At 34.4% G+C, this 23,923-nt stretch overlaps 1 protein-coding gene across 8 annotated transcripts in view; it reads left to right on the forward strand.

The window, feature by feature from the left end:
* PPP1R9A (protein phosphatase 1 regulatory subunit 9A) overlaps window positions 1-23,923 on the forward strand; it is a 232,468-nt gene that overhangs the window by 124,438 nt on the left and 84,107 nt on the right. For all 8 annotated transcript variants that reach the window (XM_087821163.1, XM_087821164.1, XM_087821165.1 and 5 more), the window contains exons 3-5: window positions 3,384-3,516; window positions 6,475-6,595; window positions 17,667-17,771. In XM_087821163.1, coding sequence (XP_087677289.1) covers window positions 3,384-3,516; window positions 6,475-6,595; window positions 17,667-17,771 — 359 coding nt within the window. The remainder of the gene's footprint in view (window positions 1-3,383; window positions 3,517-6,474; window positions 6,596-17,666; window positions 17,772-23,923) is intronic.

The following is a 23,923-nucleotide window of genomic DNA, read 5'->3' on the forward strand; positions in this document are numbered from 1 at the left end:
GCTTACAGCAAACATATATTCTGGGTCCCAGAATGAACGTAGATAGAGAAGACCTGAACCCGATAGGAAGCCTGGAGTCTAGCCTGACCCAGATGAGCTCAGCTTCGGTCAGTGGACCTGCCACCAACCTGCACACCAGGGAACATGAGAATATTTGCACATGTCATATAAGCATTGCTTTTTAAGCACATCATTTATTCATTTGCTGTAGTATTTCTAGGATCTGTGGCTTTGTAGGAAGTTTTTCTCTAGCCTTTTAAACATTGTCCCATATACTTTTTAACACTTTTATAATTCTTTTGTTTTAATAATCTGGATTTAACTTTTGTTAATGATATGAAATAGGAATATTTTCAGGTAGCTACCTCATCCTTTTCCTTCTGTTTATTGAATAAAGCACCCTAACTAATTGGAATAGAAAAGTAGAGGAGTGGAACAGAGTAGAATACAAAAATTGATCTACCCTGAGACTAAAACAGCATTACCTTTATAAATGGAGTTGTATGTTTCGATATTTGGTAGGGTATGTTTTCATCCTAATCTCTTTTCAACAGCTTGTTAGTTTCCATGAAAAGTGTAAGTGGGAGGTTAATGTCGATTGTCCGGAATTTATAAGTTAAATTGGGGCAAACTAACATTTACAATAATTTAGGAATATAGGTGTCTTATAGTATTAAGGATTTTAATCCAGGAACAAGATATGGCGTTGCAGGCATTCAGGGCTTTGGTGTTCTTCCATTAAGTTTTATAGGGAAGAATAATCTTGTATATTTATAATCAGTAATTCTTGGATAGTTCATAGTTTCTGATCTTTTCTGTTAAACTTCCTAATCCATTGTGCGTGTGTGTGTATTTTTTATTGTTACTTTTCTAAACTCGTATTAGATCATACTGTTTTTCTGTTAAACCTTTTGGATCCTCCAAGTAAATAATAGCTTAATCTGCAACTAATGAGTTCTGGGTTTTCTTTGTCAGTTTTTTATAGTTTTTTTCTTGTTTGCCCACATAATTTGCCAGACTATAAGCAAGCTGAAGATGAATGTATCTTACATTATTTATTTTCTACAGAGTGAAATGGAGATGTGGTCATTTGATTGGTAGATGCCTCAAAAATTATTCAAACTACCACTTTCCAATCTGTAGTCGTGTAGTTCTTGGTTTGTTTTATTTGATTTCAGCATACACACAGATGAACTGTATTAAACTAGCTGATTGGGAAAGAACATTTGAAAACAGAGTGTTTTGGGATCCTGAAGAATCAGGAAGGTGTTAATTTATTTGAAACATTTCTCCATACTTATATTTTTATCTGTGTCTATTTACACAAACATACATATTTATTCATTGACTTACTGTATAGTAGCAAAATTGAGCTCTATTCCAGAATGAATATCATTTAAGTCCTTTTTCTGCAATCATATACTTGGACCTATTAGCAGAAGTAGACGAGTGGCAAATATTAATGAAATAATTTTCAGTCATTGCTGCCGGAAGTTTCCAGGACATATAAGTTCCATATTGGCTGACTTTTTTGTTTGTGTTATTAAGATTTGCTCCCCTAGGCATGTTACATTGTAGTCCCCTAAACTATTGATGTTTTCCAAAAGATATAGATACAGATTTTGTTGTTGTTCAGGGTCTTATATTTGAAATATATCTTCTACCTCTTCTACACTCAAGTATATGAATCCTTGTTTGTCCTTTAGGACTCAAATATTTTCCCCTCCATAAAATTCTTCCCTTTCTTGGGCAAATAAAATTATTTGGTATATACCTCTGTTACAGCAGTTCTCACATTATATTATAGTTGTTTATTTTGATATTGATGTTCCACTTAAGCTGTGAGCTACTTGAGGTGGTGCCTTCTCCAATGTATAGCACAATGTCTGGCATAGAGTCTACATTTTTGATGAATGAATAAATGTGAATAAGTGATTACCAAAACATGTAAGGAAAGTGAACGGTCAAAAGGTCTAAGAGAAAATCACAAATCTGACAATTTAAGAAAAATATTAGAGGGTTCTATACAAGAGGCATAGGAAGAAGCATATTTTATGAAAAGATTAATTTATAAAAGCAGCAAACCCCATTTAGGAATGTGCATTTTGATGTTGTAACATTTATTATGGTGAAGAAATGCGGTAGAGACCAAGCAAGTAGCATGAAGCTGTGAAAACACGTCAAAAGTCAAGAAGAAAAACAATTCATTCTGGTACAAACCCTATAAATGACATGATTTTGAGACGTATATACCATTAGGAACCACACTACATCTGCTTCTATGTATGCAATGTGTATCCCTGATTTATAGGTTACCATATAGAGTATACAAGTTTCCACTTTTCCAATAATGTGAATGTGAAGTATACCTGGACTATCAGGGCCAACTTGCAGGCAATGGACTTGATTTCTTTCATCTCTGACTTTCTGTTGTGCTTTCTATTTTTATGTTAGCTTTTTATGTATATATGTATTTTTTTAAGAAACTCATTCCTAGTCTTTAAGATTTGGGGGACAATTTACAGAGTTTTTAAGGCACACAATTTAAGTACCTAATAATTGTTTAATTGAAAACATCAGTTTTATTATACCTATTATTTGGCCTTGATGAATTATAAGTTTCTTTTAAATATTCTTCAGTATATTAAGCAAGAGATTGTATACCTATTTTCAGTTACTTTTCAAATAAAACATTTCTTATGATTGTCTGAAGACCACATTTAGTAATCCTTTGAATGATTTGGATAGGAAAGAGCTAGCCATCTCCTATTTGTTCAGGTGCTCTTGAGCAATATTTTGATAGTCATTACATAGAAAGGTTCAGTGAGGATTTAATTTAAGTCTGCATGCAATAAAATGAGAGATGACAAATGAGAGCTTAACATAGCCCAGTACAGTATAGAATGGAAGTTAGTTTCAGTGATTCTGGGATTGAAATGCAATTATGGCACTGACACGCTACAGTGTTGGGGCTTGTACAGGTCATACCATGAAATAGGCTCAGTGTGGGTGTTTGCTTTGGTAGCTTCAAGATGCTTTACCTTAGTTGTATCAGGAACTAGCATTGTAGCTAGTATGGTATACTCTGATTCTATGAAAAGTGATTAATATTGCTATCCAAATGTTTGCTGTGGCTACTTTTGTCTCCAAAATTGTTAAAAGTGGTAGAATGACTCATACATTTCTTATATTTTTAAGTTATGTTTATTCTCATTCATTTTTTTCTCTTAACACCTCAATTGATTTTAAAAACAAACCAGTTGCTTAGATGAAATTCATGATACAAAATTTTTAACTTACATACTTTTGGATACTTAAATTGTTTTGTAATAAGAAAGCTATCTTTTGGGGATTATCATCTTTTTGTTGATCCCTTCCTGCAGGTTTTCAGCACATACTCCAATGAAGACTATGACAGGAGAAACGATGAAGTTGACCCTGTGGCTGCTTCAGCCGAGTATGAACTTGAAAAGCGTGTAGAAAAGCTGGAACTTTTCCCAGTGGAACTGGAGAAAGGTAGATGAGCTCTACAATGTTTATATTATATTCTTATACTAATAATACAGAAATGAGTTTATTTTTCCTAAGTGTAGCTTTGTTTTCCCTAAGGATTAGATCAAGTTTTAATTCTCATGGAGGAGTTTATTTCTTAAATTTCAAAAATAGTTGATATAGATTCTATATAGATGGTGGATTGAAAGATTCTCTCCGCCCTTCCACTCCCAACTGAAACCCATCTACTTGGCTGGCTGGTGGCCAGGAGCAGGCAGGCATGAATGAGGCATGGTGCTCGGTCAGTGCTACTGCAAAGGGCTGGTGATGCAAAAGCCCAGAGAGCTGCTCTAAGTGAGAGCTTGGGGCGAGTGGTGGCTTTTGTTTTTTTTGGTGGAGGGAAAGCGGTTATGGTTAGACTCTGAGCGTAGTGGATACGGGGAGTGCTGGGCTTTCAGAAAATCACAGATTTTGGAATGAAGACAGTGGAATGCTCTTCATCTGAGGGGAAAGGGCTAACGGAGAGCCAAGAAACCTGAAGCAGAGGGGCTTCCTGCTGAATTCCCTCTCTGGGGTCACAGCCGGCGTGCTGCAGTAACTGGGGACCCACAGGACCAGAGGCTGCATGTTTACTGTCATGTAAGACGGGAAGCTGGGAATTAGACTTTGACCAATGAACAGAAGAATGTTGCATCTCAAGAGTTTTTGAAAAAAGCAGAACAGATAGAAACAAAGAAACAAAAAAACACACCCCACAAATAAGGATATTAACATATGGCTTTAAACAGACATTCTTAATCAAATGAACAGTAACAAAAAAATGACGATTTTTAAAAAGAAAAATGTCAATAAAGGAATTAAAGAGGAAAGGACAGTTATTGTTGAGATCAAATTGGTGACATAGAAGTTCAAGCATAAGAAATGTCCCAAACCAATTCTTAAATGATAGAGCAAAAATCCAAGGAAAATTTTCCTCTACTATTTGTCTAGTATGTCTCTCATCCTCTGTTGCCATTTCCCCTTCTTTATATGTTGGGTCTCCATCATGATTAATGTGGGCAAGAATTCAGCCCCACAGCTAATTTTTACATACGTAAGAGAACTCGTGGACAAGAGGAGAAAGTTTATACCCATGACCAGCAGGGAAGAGGCTTTAGCACAGGCCCAATGCTCGTGTGCACGAGAAAACTCATCTGGGGAGAAATCCTAAAACTGTAGTGAACATAGGAAACTTTTCAGCAAGAGAAAGCCTCCTGATGAACAATTTGCACAAAATAAATATGGGAAGTCATGTGTATGCAAACGTTCTCAATATAAGAAATGAAGGAAAGTTTCCAGCCATCACTCCTCTGTTAGTCAACATTGAAGTTCTCACGTGGGAGACACATCTGTGCCTACAACCACCATGGAGGTGTCTTCAGCTGGGGATCACATCAGACGGTGTCTCCAGGGAGAACACTCTATAAATCTTTCTTTAGTACACAACTGAGCAAATAAATCAATCACACTTTTGCCAAATGACATGTTATTTTGAAACATCTTTATTTAAGATGTAGGATTATGAATTGTACTTAAAAATACTTAAAGCAGAAGTTGGTGACAAGTAATGATTAATGAGATGAATCCTATACAAAAGATTACTAATTAAAAATACTTACTAAATGAAAGATTATTTCTAAAAAGTCTTTTTAAAGCATCAAGCCTCCTGTTGAGTACATGAGCCAGGATTCCTTAAATAACCAACCACTGCTGATTAGCTAGTATCTATTTTTTTAATGCATCTAATATACCGTAATTACAGAAAATTTGAGGCTATCAGAAAATAACTTTCTTAACCAAAATGCATGGTATACAAAATAGTGCATCTTTTATTTCATTGATGTTAAAATATATATGTTCATAGAAAGAACAAAAGGAAATATGCATAAGCACATGATGTGTAAGTGAATTAGAAACAGGGTGTTTGTCAGCGTCATTCACAGGGCCTATAAAATGGAAACAAAAGTAAATACCTGTCAGTAGAGAAATGGTTGGATATGTTATGATTCCATCTCACCATGAAATATTATGCAATCACTAGAAGGCATTTAAAACTATGTAAGCTGATACTCGTGACATATTATTGAATTAGAAAAGTAAGCTGAAGAGAGAAGTAGGTATCATATGATTTTATTTGTGTAAAGCAAATAGGAAAGAAAAGCAAGCCATATGTATACTGTTGTTGATACGATTATATCCTTACATAGCAGGACAGAGAAAATACTGAAAGACGCAAAAACACATACCTAATCTTATTAACACGAATGGAGATATGGAACAAGTAAAAAAGACTATAAAAATAAAGGGGAAATTCCAGATATATTATGATCACATTTATTTAAAATAATATATGTGGCTCAGCCAGGAAAAATTGAGTCAGAATGGTCAACCTAGAGTTATATTACTGTAAAATTACTGAACGTCAAAGAATTATTTGTGAAAGCAGGAAGAAAAAATTGAATAGCTACTAGAAGTGAAATCAGACAAGCCTCCAAGTGACTAAAAGACAATAGAACATTCTCCTCTTTTCTCAAGAAAAGAAAGTATGACTCAAGAATTTCATTATCCTCTAAAATAAACAAACAAAGCAAACAAATAAAATGTGTTTGACTATGTATGCTTTTGTGCTTAAAATATATTGTTTAGAGAGGCCGTGTTTTAAGGCAGTTTGATTACTCAATAATCAAAGTATTACCTTTTCTTGGGATCACAGTAAATAGCCAGCTGCAGTAGTAAAATGAGACAAACTCATGAGCCTTTTGGGGGTTTGTATTTGATACTCTTGCTCCCCAGCATAGGAAAAAAATTCTGCCATGGCAAACATATGTGATATGGACTATGTAATAACCCATAAAGAACAAAACTAAAAGGAGCAAATAGGTCTCATCAGTTAATTGCAGACTAGTGAACACTTAGATTGTTGTATTTTTCCCATTTTCATAGATGAAGATGGACTTGGCATAAGTATTATTGGAATGGGTGTTGGAGCAGATGCGGGACTTGAAAAGCTGGGAATATTCGTCAAGACAGTAACAGAAGGTGGTGCTGCTCAGCGGGATGGCAGGTAAGCTAACTACTGTTATTGATACCTAAAATCTACAAAAATTTTCTGAGAATTTCTTTAGTGGCAGCGTTCTTCTTTTGTTTTATTTGGGGCAGAATTTCAGAGTGTGTCTCATATATGGAAAATGTTAAAACACTTGAATTACTTTCTAATTTGTAGGCAGAATACCTGATGAAAATGGGTGGATGGATCTATTATCTATGTCTAACTTTGACTCTCTGCATTTATCTATTTAGCTAGTAGAAAGTGGGCAGAAGCATGGGTGTATATAGTTGAAGAATATGTGCTGTGAACATCAGCATATAGTTTCACCTCAGAAATATAAAAACAAATTATAATAGTTCTGGCACTTTTGAAAAATGACAGAGGGAAAATAGCAACTCGAATTCTGCAATGATGGTAATCTGGTAGGTCAATGTTTCCCAAAATGCGTTCTGTCTAAAAACACAGGTTCCTGAGTGCCACCTGAACCTGTGGAATTAAAACGGTTAGGAGGGGGGTGTGGCAGCCTTCACCTAAACATTTGGAAGTACACCAGCACATCAGACAGTCATTGTTTCTTGTCTTAGTCGTCATCAACTCAAGCAACAAGCGTCTTCAGCTTTTTATTAATCCTCACACTAGGCTTCTGATGCCTCAGGTTGGGGCTGAAGCAGGAGGCTAGCAATAGAAATAAAAGTAGACCCAAAAATAGGAGTGCCAATTCAAAGAAATGTCATTTTATTTTTATCAGAACGCTGAATACCAACCAGGCTTTGACTTTTTTCAAGGTTTAAGTTATGTATCACTTAACATCTCAAGAAATAATAAAACATGTTGAAAATCATTTGTGAATCTCTGCTGAGACCCGTAGTAGCATTATTTCTTCTGTAATCCTAAAAACACACATTGACATACATAGATAATTCCCAATGGGAACTAAATGGATTTATTTAAACGGCAGACCACACCGTCAGTGCCATCTCTTTCCATGAGGTCGGTGCCCACATTTTAGTCAGTAGCCATGCTTGTTTTCCCATAGGACTTGGTCAGAGAAGGTCTGAAGGGAATGTTTTGAGTGAATACTCAGCTGACTGAATGTGCATGTCTATCACACTTAAAACAGAAAGCATTCAAAAATAATTTATCAACAGTCCTCCTTCATTTCAGAGTCTTTGAGGAAATAACCTCTTTGCCCCATCAATGAACTATATAATAGTAGTAGTAAATTTTTTTCATTATTAATTTAGAACCTTTCTTCCAAGTGAGCTAAAATGTGTTTGTAAAATCTATATGATTTCTTTTTAAGTTTCATAAGACATTTTAAAGGCATTCTAAAGTGATAGGAAATTATTAGTAGTAGTAGTATTCAAACCATACTAAATTATTATGAACCATCTTAAGTAATTGGACCACAAAACTAAACCAAAATACTAATTGATTAAAAACAGAAAGGTAGAAAATTTGTCATTTGGCACTTAGCTGGTTACTGTGGCTCTAGACTCAGACCTATTTGTTTTTTCATCACTCATTTTAGAAATTAGTTTTATTTTCTATTAACCTATTTACTGATTTATTCTCCTGCGTAGTTTTAGTACTTACACCAATGTGAGAACTTCACTTCATCAGTCCCAGTGTGCATTTCCTCAGTCCTTTTTATGAATGTTTTCCTAGTCTAGTGATTCTGTTGTTGTTGTAATAGATGCTTAACAAATGACTCAGTTAATATAGTAAGAAAGGCAACTTAATGTAATGAAGTGAGCAGAATCTTTGGGATCATGTGACCAGGGGTCTTAGTTCCATTCCCTCTCCCTACAGCTATGGGATATTGAACAAATTACTTAATTTTTATGTTATCTACAGTGTTGTAAGTATTCAGTAAGCTTACGTAAATAAGAAACCCCTTTCAGTGCAGTTTGTGAGGCTGTTCTTGAATGAGTAGGAATAAGCTTGAAAGTTATTAAGAAAATAGTTATGTGAAGTCTTAAGAAAAACTAATATGAAGATGTATAAAATATGTACAATATGTTAAAGTTTTGGAGGCCAAAAGGATTTTAGAGATCTTTCAATCCATACCTTTGATTTTATATGTGTATTAAAATTGAGTATACACACACACACACACACATATATGAAAATAAGTGGTCTCATTATTAGACCTATGGTAGTGTTCGCATCTTTAATATTATTATGTTATTATTGCCACTATTATTTGTGTGCTCATTTGCACAGTATTTAAATTTTCATTATTTAAAAGGTATCAGTATAAAAAAATTACAAAAGGGACAGTTGGTAGCTGCCTCCAGTCAGTAATAATTTTTGAAGTTATGTTATATATGCTTATGGATATAGAAAAATATTGTGTTAAGGATTTACAAAACATTATGATTTGTATGATTCCATTCTTATGTTCATGTTTTCTATTCATGCATTCTCAAACCTACCCTTTCTCTCTCTCTCTGTCTATCTTTCTCTCTGACTGAGAATTAATGCACATCAAAGTGTTGAATGACTCTAGTCTGTGGGTTTTTTGGGGGGGGAGGTGGATTTCAGCTAATATGGAATATTTAATTTTTCCATAGAGAATAAGTAATATTTGCATATATAGCTTAAACTACAACTAAAAATAATGAAGTTATCATCATGTGATTTCGGAAAAGGGACTCTTAAGAACTAGTTATGAACAAAATTGAAGTTCTGGATTAGATGTACTTTATAGATCTTTTCACTTTGAAAAGGGTATGTCTGTGTTACACCTTTCTAGCTTGCTTTAGGTTGTTGATAACTTTTTCTTATTTCAGAAAACGATTTCAATTTAATCTCAGATGTGGTCAAACTATTTTCAAGGGATGTTGAAAAACAGGCTTATATAGAAAATTCTTTTCTCCTCCTTCCCACCCCAGCACAAGAAGCCCTTTTACTGTGATTGCTTTTACCCCTTACAAACATCTCAGACTCTCACCACACTTTAAGTACTTTTAAAATTTTGCCGTGGCTGTTTATCTCCGGCGTTATCCAGTATAGTTAGAAAGTTTGGAGTCTCCTTATTCTTTGATATTATGGCCCATTTTCTCAGTTTCTTTTGTCAACCTTTTCATGTCTGTCTGTGCCTTTTCATATGATGCCTGCCTGACACAATAAATGTTTGAGTGAGTGAAGGCATGTGCTTCAGTCACTTTCAAAACATTTACTGGGGCCTAACATTTTTCTTTTTATGTTTCTTCTCTTCTTTTTCTTCTCTCCCTCCCCCTCCTCTTCCCCCCACCCCCTGCAACCTTGCTTCCTAGAGGGTAGCTTGTAATTTAGCTGAGTGGCATAACTATATCCACCTTCTGTTTTAGTTCTAATTTTATAGTAAAATAATATTAAATATATTAACCATTAGTTTTTGCTGCCATAAATTTTATGATTATACATAGGACACCTTAACACACTAATTGTTTCTCCAGTCCTCTTTAACGAATCTATAAAGTGAAATGAATTTTATAATAACGCAGTTGAAAGTACTGATAGAATAAATTACGTGGGTGATTACTCACAAAAGATAGTAACAATGCTGTACTAAAGAGGCAAATTGGAAATGTGTTTGGGATCTGCTTTGTTTCTATCTCCTGAGGTGTTTTCTCAACCTTTTGCATGCCATCATTTTACAGCACTGTTCTTTTCAGGTTTGGGGGAAAATATCAGAAGTGAAATTAAGGTGCTAATTTACCCTTGTTCAAGTGTTGGTTTTCAAATAATTTGAATTGTTTTTGACCATCTTTTGGGAAACACCAACATAGAAAACAGTTGAAGAGTCCTGTTCTTATGCAGACCCTGCAGCAAACTCTCCCTCCTGTCATGCCCGTCTGTGCCCTTCAAGCCTGGGACAACCCTAAATGGAAACTGCCGTTTTAATTGTGCCTACCTGTCAGAATTCCTTAGTCCATGGTTTTGCCTCTGTACCCACACTCCTGTGTCACTCTTCTAATCAAATGTTTTGCTTGTTCACCCCTTAGAGAGTTGGGCTGTTCCTGCTTTGATGAGTGTGTGTTTTTGTATGAATTTAGAGCTTCATTATCTAGCATTCTGGGGAAGACTCTGTCAACCAAAGTTCATTACTGTTGCTCCAGCTGGTCTCCCTTTCATTCATTGTTGGTTGCCTTGTTTACATAAGCCCTGTGAGGTAGAGTTTTTGTTTTTGTTTCCCCTTGTCCAATACATCATGTCAATAAATAACTACCCAATAACATTAAACAAACCCCCAAATAATCCACCTTATATATTTTTATTAGCCTTACCCCCTTGGTAACTGGTTTATAGATTCAGAATTGAGGGGTAGCAGAAATACCAGACTGCAGTTGAAGAGCAGTAGTGTTGCACACATGTGTTTATTAGCACATGGAAGCTGTTGAGGAAATGTTCAAGATTGGTTCCGTTTTACAGATTAGCCTGTTACATTCCCATAAATTCTATTCCAGTGGACAGTGTTTCCTGTGGAAAACAGTCTGTTTTCTCTGCTATTCTGGAAAATTTTTGGAAAATCCAGATTATATTCTTCATACCATGGGCTGGTCTGATGCAGAGAGCTGCCCATTTAATTTTTACTGCCAGCACTCATCCCTTGGCTTTTCTATGCTTCTAATTATGAGCCAAGACCTGAGAGAGATTTTCACTATTAACTGTTCTGTGAGGTTGCATCTAAAAGTTATCCTCTTACCTGGCCAGTGTGATTCAGTGGGTTAGAGCATCCTTCTGTGCAACAGAAGATTGTGGGTTTGATTCCTGGTCAGGGCACTTACCTAGGTTTTGGGTTTGATCCCAGCCCCAGTCAGGGTACATGCGGGAGGCAACCAATCAATGTCTTTCACATCCATGTTTCTCTTTCTCTCTCTGTCTCTCTCTGTCTCTCTCCCCCTCCCTCCCTTTGTCCCTCCCTTCCTCTCTTCCATTTCTTCCCTCCTTCCTTCCCTTCCACACTCTCTGAAGTCAATGGAAAAAAAGTATCCCTGGGTGAGGATTTTAAAAAAGTTAAAAATTATCCTCAGGGAAAGAGATTCAAGCAAATAAAAATCACTTCTTCAAACCTTTCTCAATATACGTACTCAAGCTTTGATGTTCATTATGTTCTTTCATATTTTAGAACTGGCAGACACTTTGCTTTAGGTCTAAACTACTATCCTTTTTCTAGAAATACAAAAATTCATTTCATTAGGTCATCTGCACAATTATTTTTTTCTGTCACTAGTGCTTCTAGCATAGTCTCAGTTATCCATATTAAATTGAACTTGTGCCCTACTTAAATAACTTCTATTTAACAACCTTCACTGGCAGATAGGACTTTGATAATAATTACCTATTATACAGAAACAATTTAGCAGACTAGCAAATATCATTTTCCATAGCCACACATACTATTTTTACTTCTTAAAGGGCAAGGATGAACTCACTTTTTAATATAATGCAAAGTTACAGTAACTTTGTAACATTTTCAGAGTTGTATATATAGTCATATGCCACTTTATGCATCATTAGGTGATTTTTGTCATTGTAGGACCATCCTAGAGTGCAGTTACACAAACCTAGATGGTATAGGCTACTACACCTAGGTCATATGGTATAGCGTATTTGCTTCTTGGCTACAAGCCCTTATAGTATGTTATTGTACTGAATACTGTAGCCAGTTGTAACACAATGGTATTTGTGTATCTAAACAAAGAAAAGACATAGTAAAAATGTGGTATAAAAGATAAAAAATGGTATACCTGTATAGAGCACTTACCTTGAATAGAGCTTGTGGGCCTGGAAGTTGCTCTGGGTGAGTCACTTATTAAAAATTAGCAATTATAATAGACTGAACAGTTTAAGAAGATTGGGTCTAAGAAAAATTTACAGGATGTCTCAAAAAGTAGGCAAACAATTTTCAAAGCAATAAATTAGAAGAAAATTAAGGGTAGAACCTAAATACAGAATTTTTACTGTGTTTAAGTTCAGAGTTGCACTTTAATTCTATTTATTGTACTTTATTGTTCTTGTTATCAGATTCGGGGAGTAGAGGAGAAAGTTCTATGTAGTTTAGAAGTGAAGACAGTTGCTACGGACCACTTATTTGTGGAAATTAGCATTAAAAGAACAGATGATAACATATTTGTAAAAACTTTAACAGGAAAAATGCAAACTGAAATAATTTACAAAAAAAGAGAAATATAAGTGTCCAGTAAACATCTTAAGAGGCTCAAAGACAAGAAATTAAAAGTTAAAAATAATGTTTCGCTTACCAAGTTATTATAATATTTTATAACACAATATTAAGTTTTAATGTGGGTGCAGTAGACTACTTTGTAACACTGCTAGGGAGAGTACAAACAAACTGGACAACCTTTCTGAAGGGCAGTTTAGCAGCATTTAAAATGTAATATACCTTGACACATAATCCCACTCCTAGGAAGTGATTTCAAAGAAACACCTTGAAACAACATACTAGTATAACAGTATGCAAGTGGTTTACATATATAAAACTAGGGCATGATATATCCTTAATGTCTGTTGTAGAATAGTATTTAATAGTGTGATATAATGTATTATTTAAGTATAGGCTCTGGAGTCATATATCCTAGGTTCACAGCTGGGCTCTACCACTTATTTACTATGACTGTATAGGAGGAGCCAAAGCTTCCCTATATGTAAAACAGAAGTAATAATGATAATAATAATATATTTAATTAGGGCTATTAGCAGGATTAAATAAGATACAATAATAAAGAGCATAGCACATTGCCTGACATTGAGAAAGCACTCAACAAATATTATCTTGATGAATAAAAGTATAAAATTCCACAAAACTATATATTTAAATGATCCTAATTTTGTTAAGTAAGGAAAAAAACCAAATAATTTGGAAGGTAATTTACCAGCATAATCTTAACAGTGGTCAGCTCTGGTTGGTTGGATTACATGAGATTTTTATTTTTTTCTTTATGTATTTCCACATTTTCCAAATTTTTAACCTTGAACATGTATTACATTTATAACTTTAAAATATTCTCTAAAATCAGCACATGCTAATTGATAATTGATGATAGTGACTGTGGCAGTGGACTAAAAAATTTTCGTTTAGACTGAAGCATTTCAGTTACGTGTTCTTTATTAAAGACACATATATGTATAACCATAACATAACTGGACTCAATCTTTTGGATTCAAGGATCTGTAATCTCTAAGTCAAAGCCAAAAAGACATTTTCTTAAAAAAATGTAATGGGTGAGGGGGAATTAGTACACAGGATTTTGAGCTTTTGTTTTTCGAAAGAAATTTTAGAGTGCTTCTCATATATAGTATTAAAAGCTGTGTTTTATGACCAAGGTTTTGGAGATAACTAGATATCTTGGAAATCATGTTTTAAGCTGTGTGTTTTAAACCAAAATTAATACTTTTATTTATTGTTCAAAGACTCGCTTTTATAATGTGAATTTGGGCTCTTATAAAAAATATTTCTGAGCTTCTAGCAGTTTTTAAAAAGCATTTTTTTCTTAAGTGTCTAGCTCATTTAAAGTCTTCATTATATACCAGAATATAAGAGTTATGAAAGTGCTTAGTATTCTCTATGAACCGATTAGATTATCACTTCTTTATTAAATACCCTCCTAGGTTAGAAACATACTTCATGTGCACACACTGAGACATAATGGCTTCTCTCAGTTACAGCCACCAGGGAGTTTGTAGCTTCATCTCTGCAACCTCAGAAACAGGTTAAATGATCAAAGAAACACAGAAACGCTCTGGTCAGGATTTCCAAGGGCTCTTTTCCTTTCTAGTGTCCATTAAATTTTTAAATGAAATACTTTGAGCTCACAAATAGATAAATTAAAGGATAGCAACTCAGATTTTTTAGCATCTCTCACATGATAATAGGTAATGATAATAGATCCCTATAATCAATCCCAGTAGAGGTCTTGAATGGTCAGGTTCTAAAATTGCATTCCCAATCATTGCTGCTACCAGTGGGAAATTATTTATTGTTGTTATCTGGTACAAACTGGATCCAGACCTAAACTGGCCAAGAACCAGAGGAAAAAACCAAGAGTACTAAATTGGAAAAAATGTAGTAGCAAAGATAGAATTCTATTGCTGCTCTAGAATCACTCTGGAGACCAAGCTAAGATGTGGCTGGTCTTAGATGAGGTGCATTTCTGTGGCGATACAGTTGAATTGGCTTTGTGAATCTACTCTGGCATCTTGGTGGAACCTTCAAATCCATTATAGGCTAATAGTCAAGGAGTTAAAAAGATGACTTTCATAAATATAAAATGAACATGTATCAAACTGTATTCAACTCACTAATTAAGAGAATCAGGGAAATGGTAAATGTAGTTCAAAGAACATTTTAGGAGTAGGCATTTAAAGTCAAGTTAATAAAGTAATATTGGAATAACATTGCAAGTTTGATACAAAACTGGTTAGTATTCTACGGAGAAATAAACTATGGACTTTGGGATTATCTTTTCTAACAGAAGAAAAGTGTCTGCATTTTTTCAGGACAAAAATCTACAAATTAACATGCAATTTACAATATGTCCAGGATTTTTAATCAATTTTAAATGGTGGATCAATTAAAATACATTCCCCCAAATTATCCTTGGTTGGGCCTGATAAATAATATACCTATACAACATTGAAAGGAAATGTCACTCTCCTTTTATTTCTGTTTCTAAGCTTTAAATAATTTTGCATAACACATGGCACAACATGATATACATGCCACTTGCCCAGAATAATTATAGTAGCACTCATTTTTATTGATGGGAAGAGTCAACATGATAAAGAAAACATTTTTCCATAAATTAATCTTAAAAATCAGTATATTTTTAAGTTAAATTTATTGGGGTGAGATTGGTTAATAGGATCATGTAGGCTTCAGGTGTGTATTTCTGTATCACAAGACCTGTATATTGCACTGTGTGCCCATCACCCAAAGTCAGATATCTTCTGTCACCGTGTCAGTATAATTTTACTACAACAGCAAGTGTTTTTATAGAACGTGGCAAGTAAATCCAAAGCTAATTATAAAGAGAAGCACAAAAATAGCTCAAATTTTTGAAGGCCATGAACTAGGTAAAGGAGATTGCCCTGTGAAATCTCAAAACTAATTATGAAGCCATATAGTATGCAGAGATAGACCAGAAGGAACTAATAGAGAATCCAAAGCAAGTTGATGCACATTTGAAAACCATTACAAATCAGTGGAATAAAAGGGACTCTTTCTTAAATGTTGTTAAGCCGATCATTTATATACTTGGAAAAAATTAAAATAGATTGCTAACAAATCAAAATAAAAATAATTTCTAGATAGATAACTAACTAAATGCAGAAAAACAAGATGCTAAAACCTTTAGAAGAAAGTATAGAATAATTTTATATAATCTTGAAGCAGAAAGGGATTTCTTAAACAAAACACAAAAACTACCTAATATAAAGCTAAAATTATAAATGTAATTATGTATTTTTATTTAAATGGTTTTCCTCATAACCACTGTTTTCCAAAGAAATGTGAAAAGACATGCTACAGATTGGGGAAAAAGTATTTGCCACATATCTAATTGAAACAGTGTTAGTATGCAGAATATATGAAAACATATAAACCAATAAGAAAAAAAAGACATAACCCAGCATCAACAAAAATGGGTAAAAGACATAATCTAATAGTGTGCAAAAGTCAACAGTTGACTCTTAAAAATAAGAAAATACATTCAACCACATAAGTAATCAGGGAAATGCAGTCAAAATCACAATGTGATGTCTTTTCACACTGACAAGATCTGCAGTATGTAAAAGGTCTGAGTGTACCAAGTGTTGGTGAGTGTGTGGAGAGTCAGAACCTTTCGTGTAGTGCTGCTGAGAATATGCACTGGTGTAAGCATTTTGAACTGAAATTTGTCAACTTGTTCAAGTTGAAAATGCCTCTGTTTTTTGACTCAGGAGTTCTATTTCTGGGTATATATATCCTGGAGAAACTCATACGTGTGTGTAAAGAGACGTGTATGAAATATGTTCTTACAGCAATACACATAATTGCTAAAACTTAAAACAATACAGTTGTCCATCTGCAAAAACATGGATGACTATGTTTTGGTATATTCATAAAAATAATACCATACGGTTGTTAAAATGAACTAGCTAAAATTGTACTTATAACCATGGATAAATCTCATATATAATATTGAGTGAAGCAAACTAATTTGTAGAAAAGAGATTTGCGATGAAGTTTGAAAACTGGAAATGTACACATATTATGCCTATTCATGCATACATGTTACTTCCATTTCAAAACATCAATAGAAAGGCTAACCATAAAAATCAGTATGATGGTTACCTCTGTGGAAGCAGTGAATGGAATAGAATTAGGGACAAGTAATAAAGGGACTTCAGCTTTTCTGTAATAAATTTATTTAGGAAAAAACTGACTCAAATATTACATAGTGGTAAGATTTGATAAGGTTGGGTACGTGAGTGTTTATTATCTAATTCCATCGGCATTTTTTCATGATTGAAATACTTTATTATGAAGAATAAAAAAATATATATAAAATATGTATATAAATTTAAAAGCATTATACACTAAACAAGACTAATACTGTATATTGCTCCTAACCATAAATAATATATATGCACACACATATACACCTCTGTGTGTGTGTGTATGAATTTACATATATGAAGGATTCCCTGCAATTCTTTTTGTGGTTTTTCCTTAGAGAGGAGAGGTCAGAGTAGATATGAGGCCCAAAGTGTATTTCAACTGGATCTGTTATGTTTTAAGTGATTTTTAAAGACAAAAAAAAGATATAAGTACGTGATACATTGACAGTTACCGACTCTGTGATAGGAATATGGATGTTGGCTAAACTGGATCTCTTCATTTAGTATTGCTTATTTCTGTTTTTCAAAATGATCTTTTAAAAACATTAAGCATTTGAATAAGATCTAGAACTTATATATAAAAGACAAATTTTGTATCAATAAGAATATCTTAAAAATCAAATGTTTTGTCAACTCATTTATGGTAAAGTGTTATTGTAAAAATTAATTGTGGGTAATTTTTTCCCTCTTCCCAAAGAATTCAGGTCAATGACCAGATCGTGGAAGTGGATGGCATCAGCTTGGTGGGTGTCACGCAGAATTTTGCTGCGACAGTTCTCAGGAACACCAAGGGCAACGTCAGGTAAACTTGTGGCTTCAGATATGTACAATTTGGTTACATGATATTCTGTTAAATTTAAGTTCTCCATGATTATAACTATAAATATATGTAATTACAATGAGAATTTTATCTAATCTAAGTGCTAAAAACTTGCCTTTACTTTTTAATTTTTTCTTTATTGTAATTAGTTCATGTGAATGTAATTTAAAACCAAAACTTATAGTAGTCTAGAAATACAAGAAGATATGTGGTGTGCAGTGTGAATCAGTATGGCTAATTATTGAGCTATGTTAGTGTGCTTTATTGCTAATACAATAAGAATGCTAGGAAGATAGAATTTCTAGTTGTAGTCTCAATAAATATGACTTTAGGCCTCAAATCCTTTTAATAAAACCAGTTACACAGTAAATTGTAATTGAAATGATTACACATATATCCAATGAAACATGTTATTTAGACAAACAGGCTGAATGATTTGAGGTTAATACATGCATTTTTAAAAACCTTTTTATTGTTTTAAAGAAACAGGCAAGACTACTCTTTGGTAAATTATAGCTATTCCAACTTTAACAGGACAGAGGGTACATTCTTTTGGACCTTGGAAATTATATCCAAGCCTGGGCTTCTGAAAATTGTACCTGAGCCAAATAAGGTCAAAATTTGAAATTTGTTTTATTTGGTCATAGGGTACTTATTTTTAAATAAGTATTGCTTATGCGTTATACTTTCCCAAACATTCTATGAAGGAACACATAAGGGGACATTAGTTAGTATGTATAATTATGAAGGTGTTTTAGTGTTGTCATCAAAATGAAATGACCAAATGTTCTGAAAATATTGATGAGTTAATTGATCTAAAGAGGGTAAAGTTATGATTTCATTGCAGCATATTTTATGTTGCACAAGCGTGAGTTTAAGTTCTAGAATTTAAACTTTTTCAGTTGGAAAGCACCCGTTAATGCTGAAGAAAATGTTTAAGAAATGCAACCCCAGTGGCTTTTATGGGTGCTGTATTTATGCTTCAAGGGTACTCATGGTCCTGAGAAAGTATGTACAATAATTGGGAAGAGCACAGGACAAACCATACTGTCCCCTCAGTAGACGAGATTGTCTTTCTGGAGATTGCTGTCTGTTGAGACTATTTTCCTGTGTCAGTATAGGACTTGGTTTTGAAGCTGCCCATTAGGGTTTAAAGTGAATTTAAAAGTGAAATAAGATACGCATTCAACTTATGAAAACATTTTTCAGTTGGAAAAAAGTTTGTAGTTAGATGTAATCATAGTCATTTCTTTCTTCCTCTTCGTAATTTTGTGCTGTTATCATTTCAAGCCTTGTACAGATGGCCAACAGCTTCTCAGCTGGTCTCCCTGATTTCATTCTCTCCTTTTTTGAAACTCCAAATATATGAAGGGCTATTGGAAAAAGCTATTGACTCATTCTGTGTAACTCTAGTAGTACAACTAAGACCTGTGGGTTGAAATGGTAATTCTGCATCCCTCATGTCTCTTTCCTCTTCATTAACCTGCAGTAGCCCTTCACTCTGGGCAGAATCCAGGTTCTTTATCCTGGTATTAAAGATCTTTCATTACCAGATCTTATCGCTTACCTCTTCCTATGTTCATGGTCTGGTGCAGTCAGTAATAATGTGGTTGTTATCCTTCGAATGTGATTTGTGAATCTGTTTTTCATGCCTTTCTCTATGCCATTTTTTATGTTCAAAATACACTAGGACCTTCTTATCTTGAAGAACATATTTCAGATTCTTTCCCCTCCAGGAAGTACTCCTTGACCTCACTATCCCCTAGTTATCACTTCTTCCTGGTGTACTAACCATTCATTCCACTTTTTTGACTTTGAGGTTATAGGACATTCTACTTTCCTTTTTTAAAGCCATGCATCTTACTATGCAGCTGTAAAACAGAGGGGTCTCCTGCCCTTTGAGATAGCATGGAGGGACCTGGAGAGTACTATGCTAAGTGAAAGAAGTCAGAGAAAGACAGGTATCATGGGATCTCACTTATATGTGGAATTTAATGAACAAAATAAACTGATGAACAAAATAAATGCAGAGACATGGAAACATGGAACAGATGAATCACAGAGGGGACACGGGGGTGGTGGGAAGAGATTAACCAAAGAACTTACATGTATATATGCATACCCATGGGCACAGAACAGTAGTGCAGTGAAGGCCTGGGGAGGGGGGGGTGGGAGCGAGTTGGAAGGGGTCAGTGGAGGAAAAAAGGGGACATCTGTAATACTTTCAATAATAAAGATAAATTAAAAATAAAAATAAAGGCATACATCTTATTTCCCAGTTCACTTTGCAAAAATCTTGATATCAAAATGGGACTTTAGCCTCTTTGTTCCCCCAAATTATTTAACCCTGTGTCTTTTAATTGACTGAAATTTTGTAAACCAGGATCTTAATTAATTGAATGTAAGGAAAAAAGTCTTTTCTCGATTTTAACTTATTAAAAATAATATTTCAGTCCCCTGAATTTTTTTATATGGTAGCTCTTCATAAAGTATTAATACAAAAACAGGATCCAAAACCTAGACCTGTAGGTTTAATGAACTGTTTCCAACTGAGAATTAAAAATATGTGTGGCTCTATATTTCTTATTCATTGGTACTTAGCTACCACATTCATTGGTTACTAAAATTTATTTTTTTAAAGGGTATCTAAAAATTATTCAATTTAGTTTGTATTTTGCTAACTACTAAGCACAGATCTGGGAGGAATTTGTTGGAACTCATGGCTTTAAAGAGCCAGGAAGGAGAAACATAAGCTAATGGTGATGAGAAAATTAAAATTAGGATAGTGATTAACTTTTAAGTATTAGAAATCAAGATTTTTATTTATTTCCTGAAAATGTATATGAAATTGGTGCCAGCATTTGGATATGAATCAAAATCACTCAGTGAAGTTCTGTGACTTCACCCACACTCATAGAGAATCGCCTTTTATCTGACCTCTTAGTCTGCTGTATTTTATTAAACTTTGAGTTGCTATAGCAAGGTTTATGAACTAATAGTTCTAATGAAGACCCCATTAATATGCCATTTTTTAACACACTAGAGACCTCATGATACAAGTATTTTAATACAATAACTTCCAAGCAGATATATGTTTTTCAATCCTCCATTATTTATATGAGTCAAAAAGCATATTAGGCACTTTGAAGAAGTGGGTCAGCCCAAACCCCTTCTGTGTTCCTGGTATGGAAAGCCCAGGCCTGGCTCAGTGCATTGGTAAATGGAAAACACGTAGATTTAAAAGGAAGAAGTAAAACTTTATTCACAGATGACGTGGTCATCTATGTAGAAAATCCTAAGGAATCTACAAAAGATGCTACCATAACTGATAAGTGAGTCAAGCAAGGTTACAGCAGATAGGCTGATGTCCAGAAATCAATTCTGTGCCTATATACTAGCAATAGCAAAGAATTGAAGATTCAAATTTAATAGCATTCATGATGACATAAAAAATATTTAAGGATAGCTTGTCATAATATATTAAATATTTCAGCAAAATTCTTCTGAGAGAAAATAAAGACAACCTAAATGAGTGAAGAAATAGACCATGTTTATGGATCAGAATACTCAATATTGTTAAGATTTCAGTGTCGCCCCAAATCTACAGATTAAGCACCATCTCAGTGAAAATCTCAGAAGGTTCTCTTTTTTTTTTTTGTAGAAGTAAACATTTTTTAAAAAGAACAAAGTTGGAGACTTTTACTGCCTGAAAGCTAGACTAATCACAACAGTCTTGTTTAGGCATAAGGACAGAAATATAGATTAATGCAACAGAATAGGGAGTTCCAATATAGGCCTGCACAGACATAAACAATTGATTTTTGACTAATGCACGAAGGGTAATTCATTATGGGAAATAATGGTATTTTCAGAAACCAGTGCTGTAATAACTGGATAGCTACATTTTTAAAAATAGATTTTTATTGATTTTTAGAGAGAGAGAGGAAGGGAGAGCGAGAGAGAGAGAGGAACATCAGTCAGCTGCCTCCTGCACACCCCCTACTGGGAATAGAGCCCATAACCCATGTGCCCTTAATGGGAATTGAACCCATGACCTTTTGGTCCATGGGACAGTGCTCAACCAACTGAGCCACACTGGCCAGGGTGGATAACTACATTTAAAAAAAACAAAACTTGACCTTCCTTCCACAGTCTATACAAAAATTAACTCAAGATTGATCATAGACTGAAGTGCAACAGCTGAAACTATAAAGTTTCTAGGAGACAGGCAAAAATCTCAATGATCTTGGGTTAATCAAGGATCTTTAAGACACAAAAGCAAGAACAATAAGAGAAAGAAATAGTAAACTGCATCAAAAATTTAAACATTTGTTTTGAAAAATGCTCTTAAAGTGAAAAAAGCAATCTAAAGACTGAATATTTGCAAAACATTTATCTGATAAAGGACTGTTATTTAGAAGACATGAAGAACTCTTAAAGTTCATTAAGAAGATATATAACCCTATTAAAAATGTGCAAATCAATTAAAGAGACACTTCACCAAGGAAGATACACAGTTAAGCACATGAAATGCTGCTCAACGTCATTAATCATTGGGGAAATGCAAATTCCATTGGCAGTGAGGTACTACTATGCACCCTTCAGTAGAAGGGCTGAAATTTAGAAGACTGATAATGCTTTGCACTGACAAGGATGTGGAACAGCTCTAACATTCCTTCACTGCCAGCAGGAATGCAAAATAGCACGGCCACTTTGCAGAACAGCATGGCAGGTTCCTACAAATTAAAATACACACTTACCATACCAGCCAGCAGTTTTACCCCTAGCTATATACCCAGAAACAATAAAAACATATATCGACCCAAGATTCATTTGCATATTCATAGGAGTTTTGTTCGTAATCGCTGAAAACTGGAAAAACTTGAGTTCAGATGTCCTTTAACCAATAAATTGATATACACAATTTGTATATCCCACAGTATACAGGGGTGGGCAAAAGTAGGTTCATAGTAATTATAACTAATACAATAATTAATAAATAATAATACAAGACCAAACCCCATGTTTTGCATACTCACAAGTGTAAACCTACTTTTTTCCCACCTTTGTAATTGATTTTACTGTCAAATACCCTATCTTAAGAAGAACCCTGAAAATTTTTAAAGTGTTTAGGAAAGACTGGATTTTGTGTTTATGTTACTCCTAAGACTACGCCCTTTCCCACAGACAAGAGGAGCAGCCATGGTGGATTTCACACCAGGGGCAGCAGAACTTCTTAGTCTTATATATGTGAAAATGACCAACAGTCACTGACTGGTGATAAAAAGATTAAAAACAGTGGAGACTTCAAAAAACTACTTTAAAGAAGACTTTGGCTCAATGAGATATTTCCTGATGTCACTGTATGTAGATTAACATTTTTAAAATTTCCTTTTAAGTAGTTATGTGCATAAATATTTAAACCTGAGAAATCAATGATAATTTTTAAATAGAGAAATGTCATTTCTTGAGAGGAAACAGCTTTTCTAGAAAATACCATTTAAATTCTAACTACCGCACAGCATGTAGTCCTTGAAGTAGCATGTGTTAGACAATTTAAAAAAAAATTCAGCTGAAGTCATATGTCCCTTGATGGGGATATGTTCTGAGAAGTGCTTTGTTAGGTGAGCCCGTGGTCATGTGAACATCGTAGAGTGCGCTTGTGAAAGCCTTGGTGGCATGGCCTACCATTCACCTAGGTTACACGGTACAGCCTAGTGCTCTTAGGGTACAGGCCTGTATAGCATGTTACTGTGCTGAATATTGGAGGCAGATGTAATGCAATGGTACTGCTGTAACTAAACACATCTAAACTTAGAAAAAGTTCAATACAAATATGACATAAAGGATTAAAAATGGTACACTTGTATAGCGCCCTTATCAGGAATGGAGCCTGCAGGACTGGAAGTTGCTCTGGGTGTCAGTGAGTGAATGTGAAGGCCTAGGACATCACTGTACACTACTGTAGACTTTATAAATACTTTACACCAGCATCACCAAAACGTGCAAGAAATGGCATTGCACTGCGTTCCAATGGCTATGACGTCACCAGGCGATGGAAAGTTTTCAGCTCCATTATAATTATGGGGCCACCGTTGTATATGCAGTCCATTGTTGACTGAAACATCATTACG

The sequence above is a fragment of the Miniopterus natalensis genome, chromosome 10, assembly GCF_054644295.1.
Source record: "Miniopterus natalensis isolate mMinNat1 chromosome 10, mMinNat1.hap1, whole genome shotgun sequence".
Taxonomy (NCBI): domain Eukaryota; kingdom Metazoa; phylum Chordata; class Mammalia; order Chiroptera; family Miniopteridae; genus Miniopterus; species Miniopterus natalensis.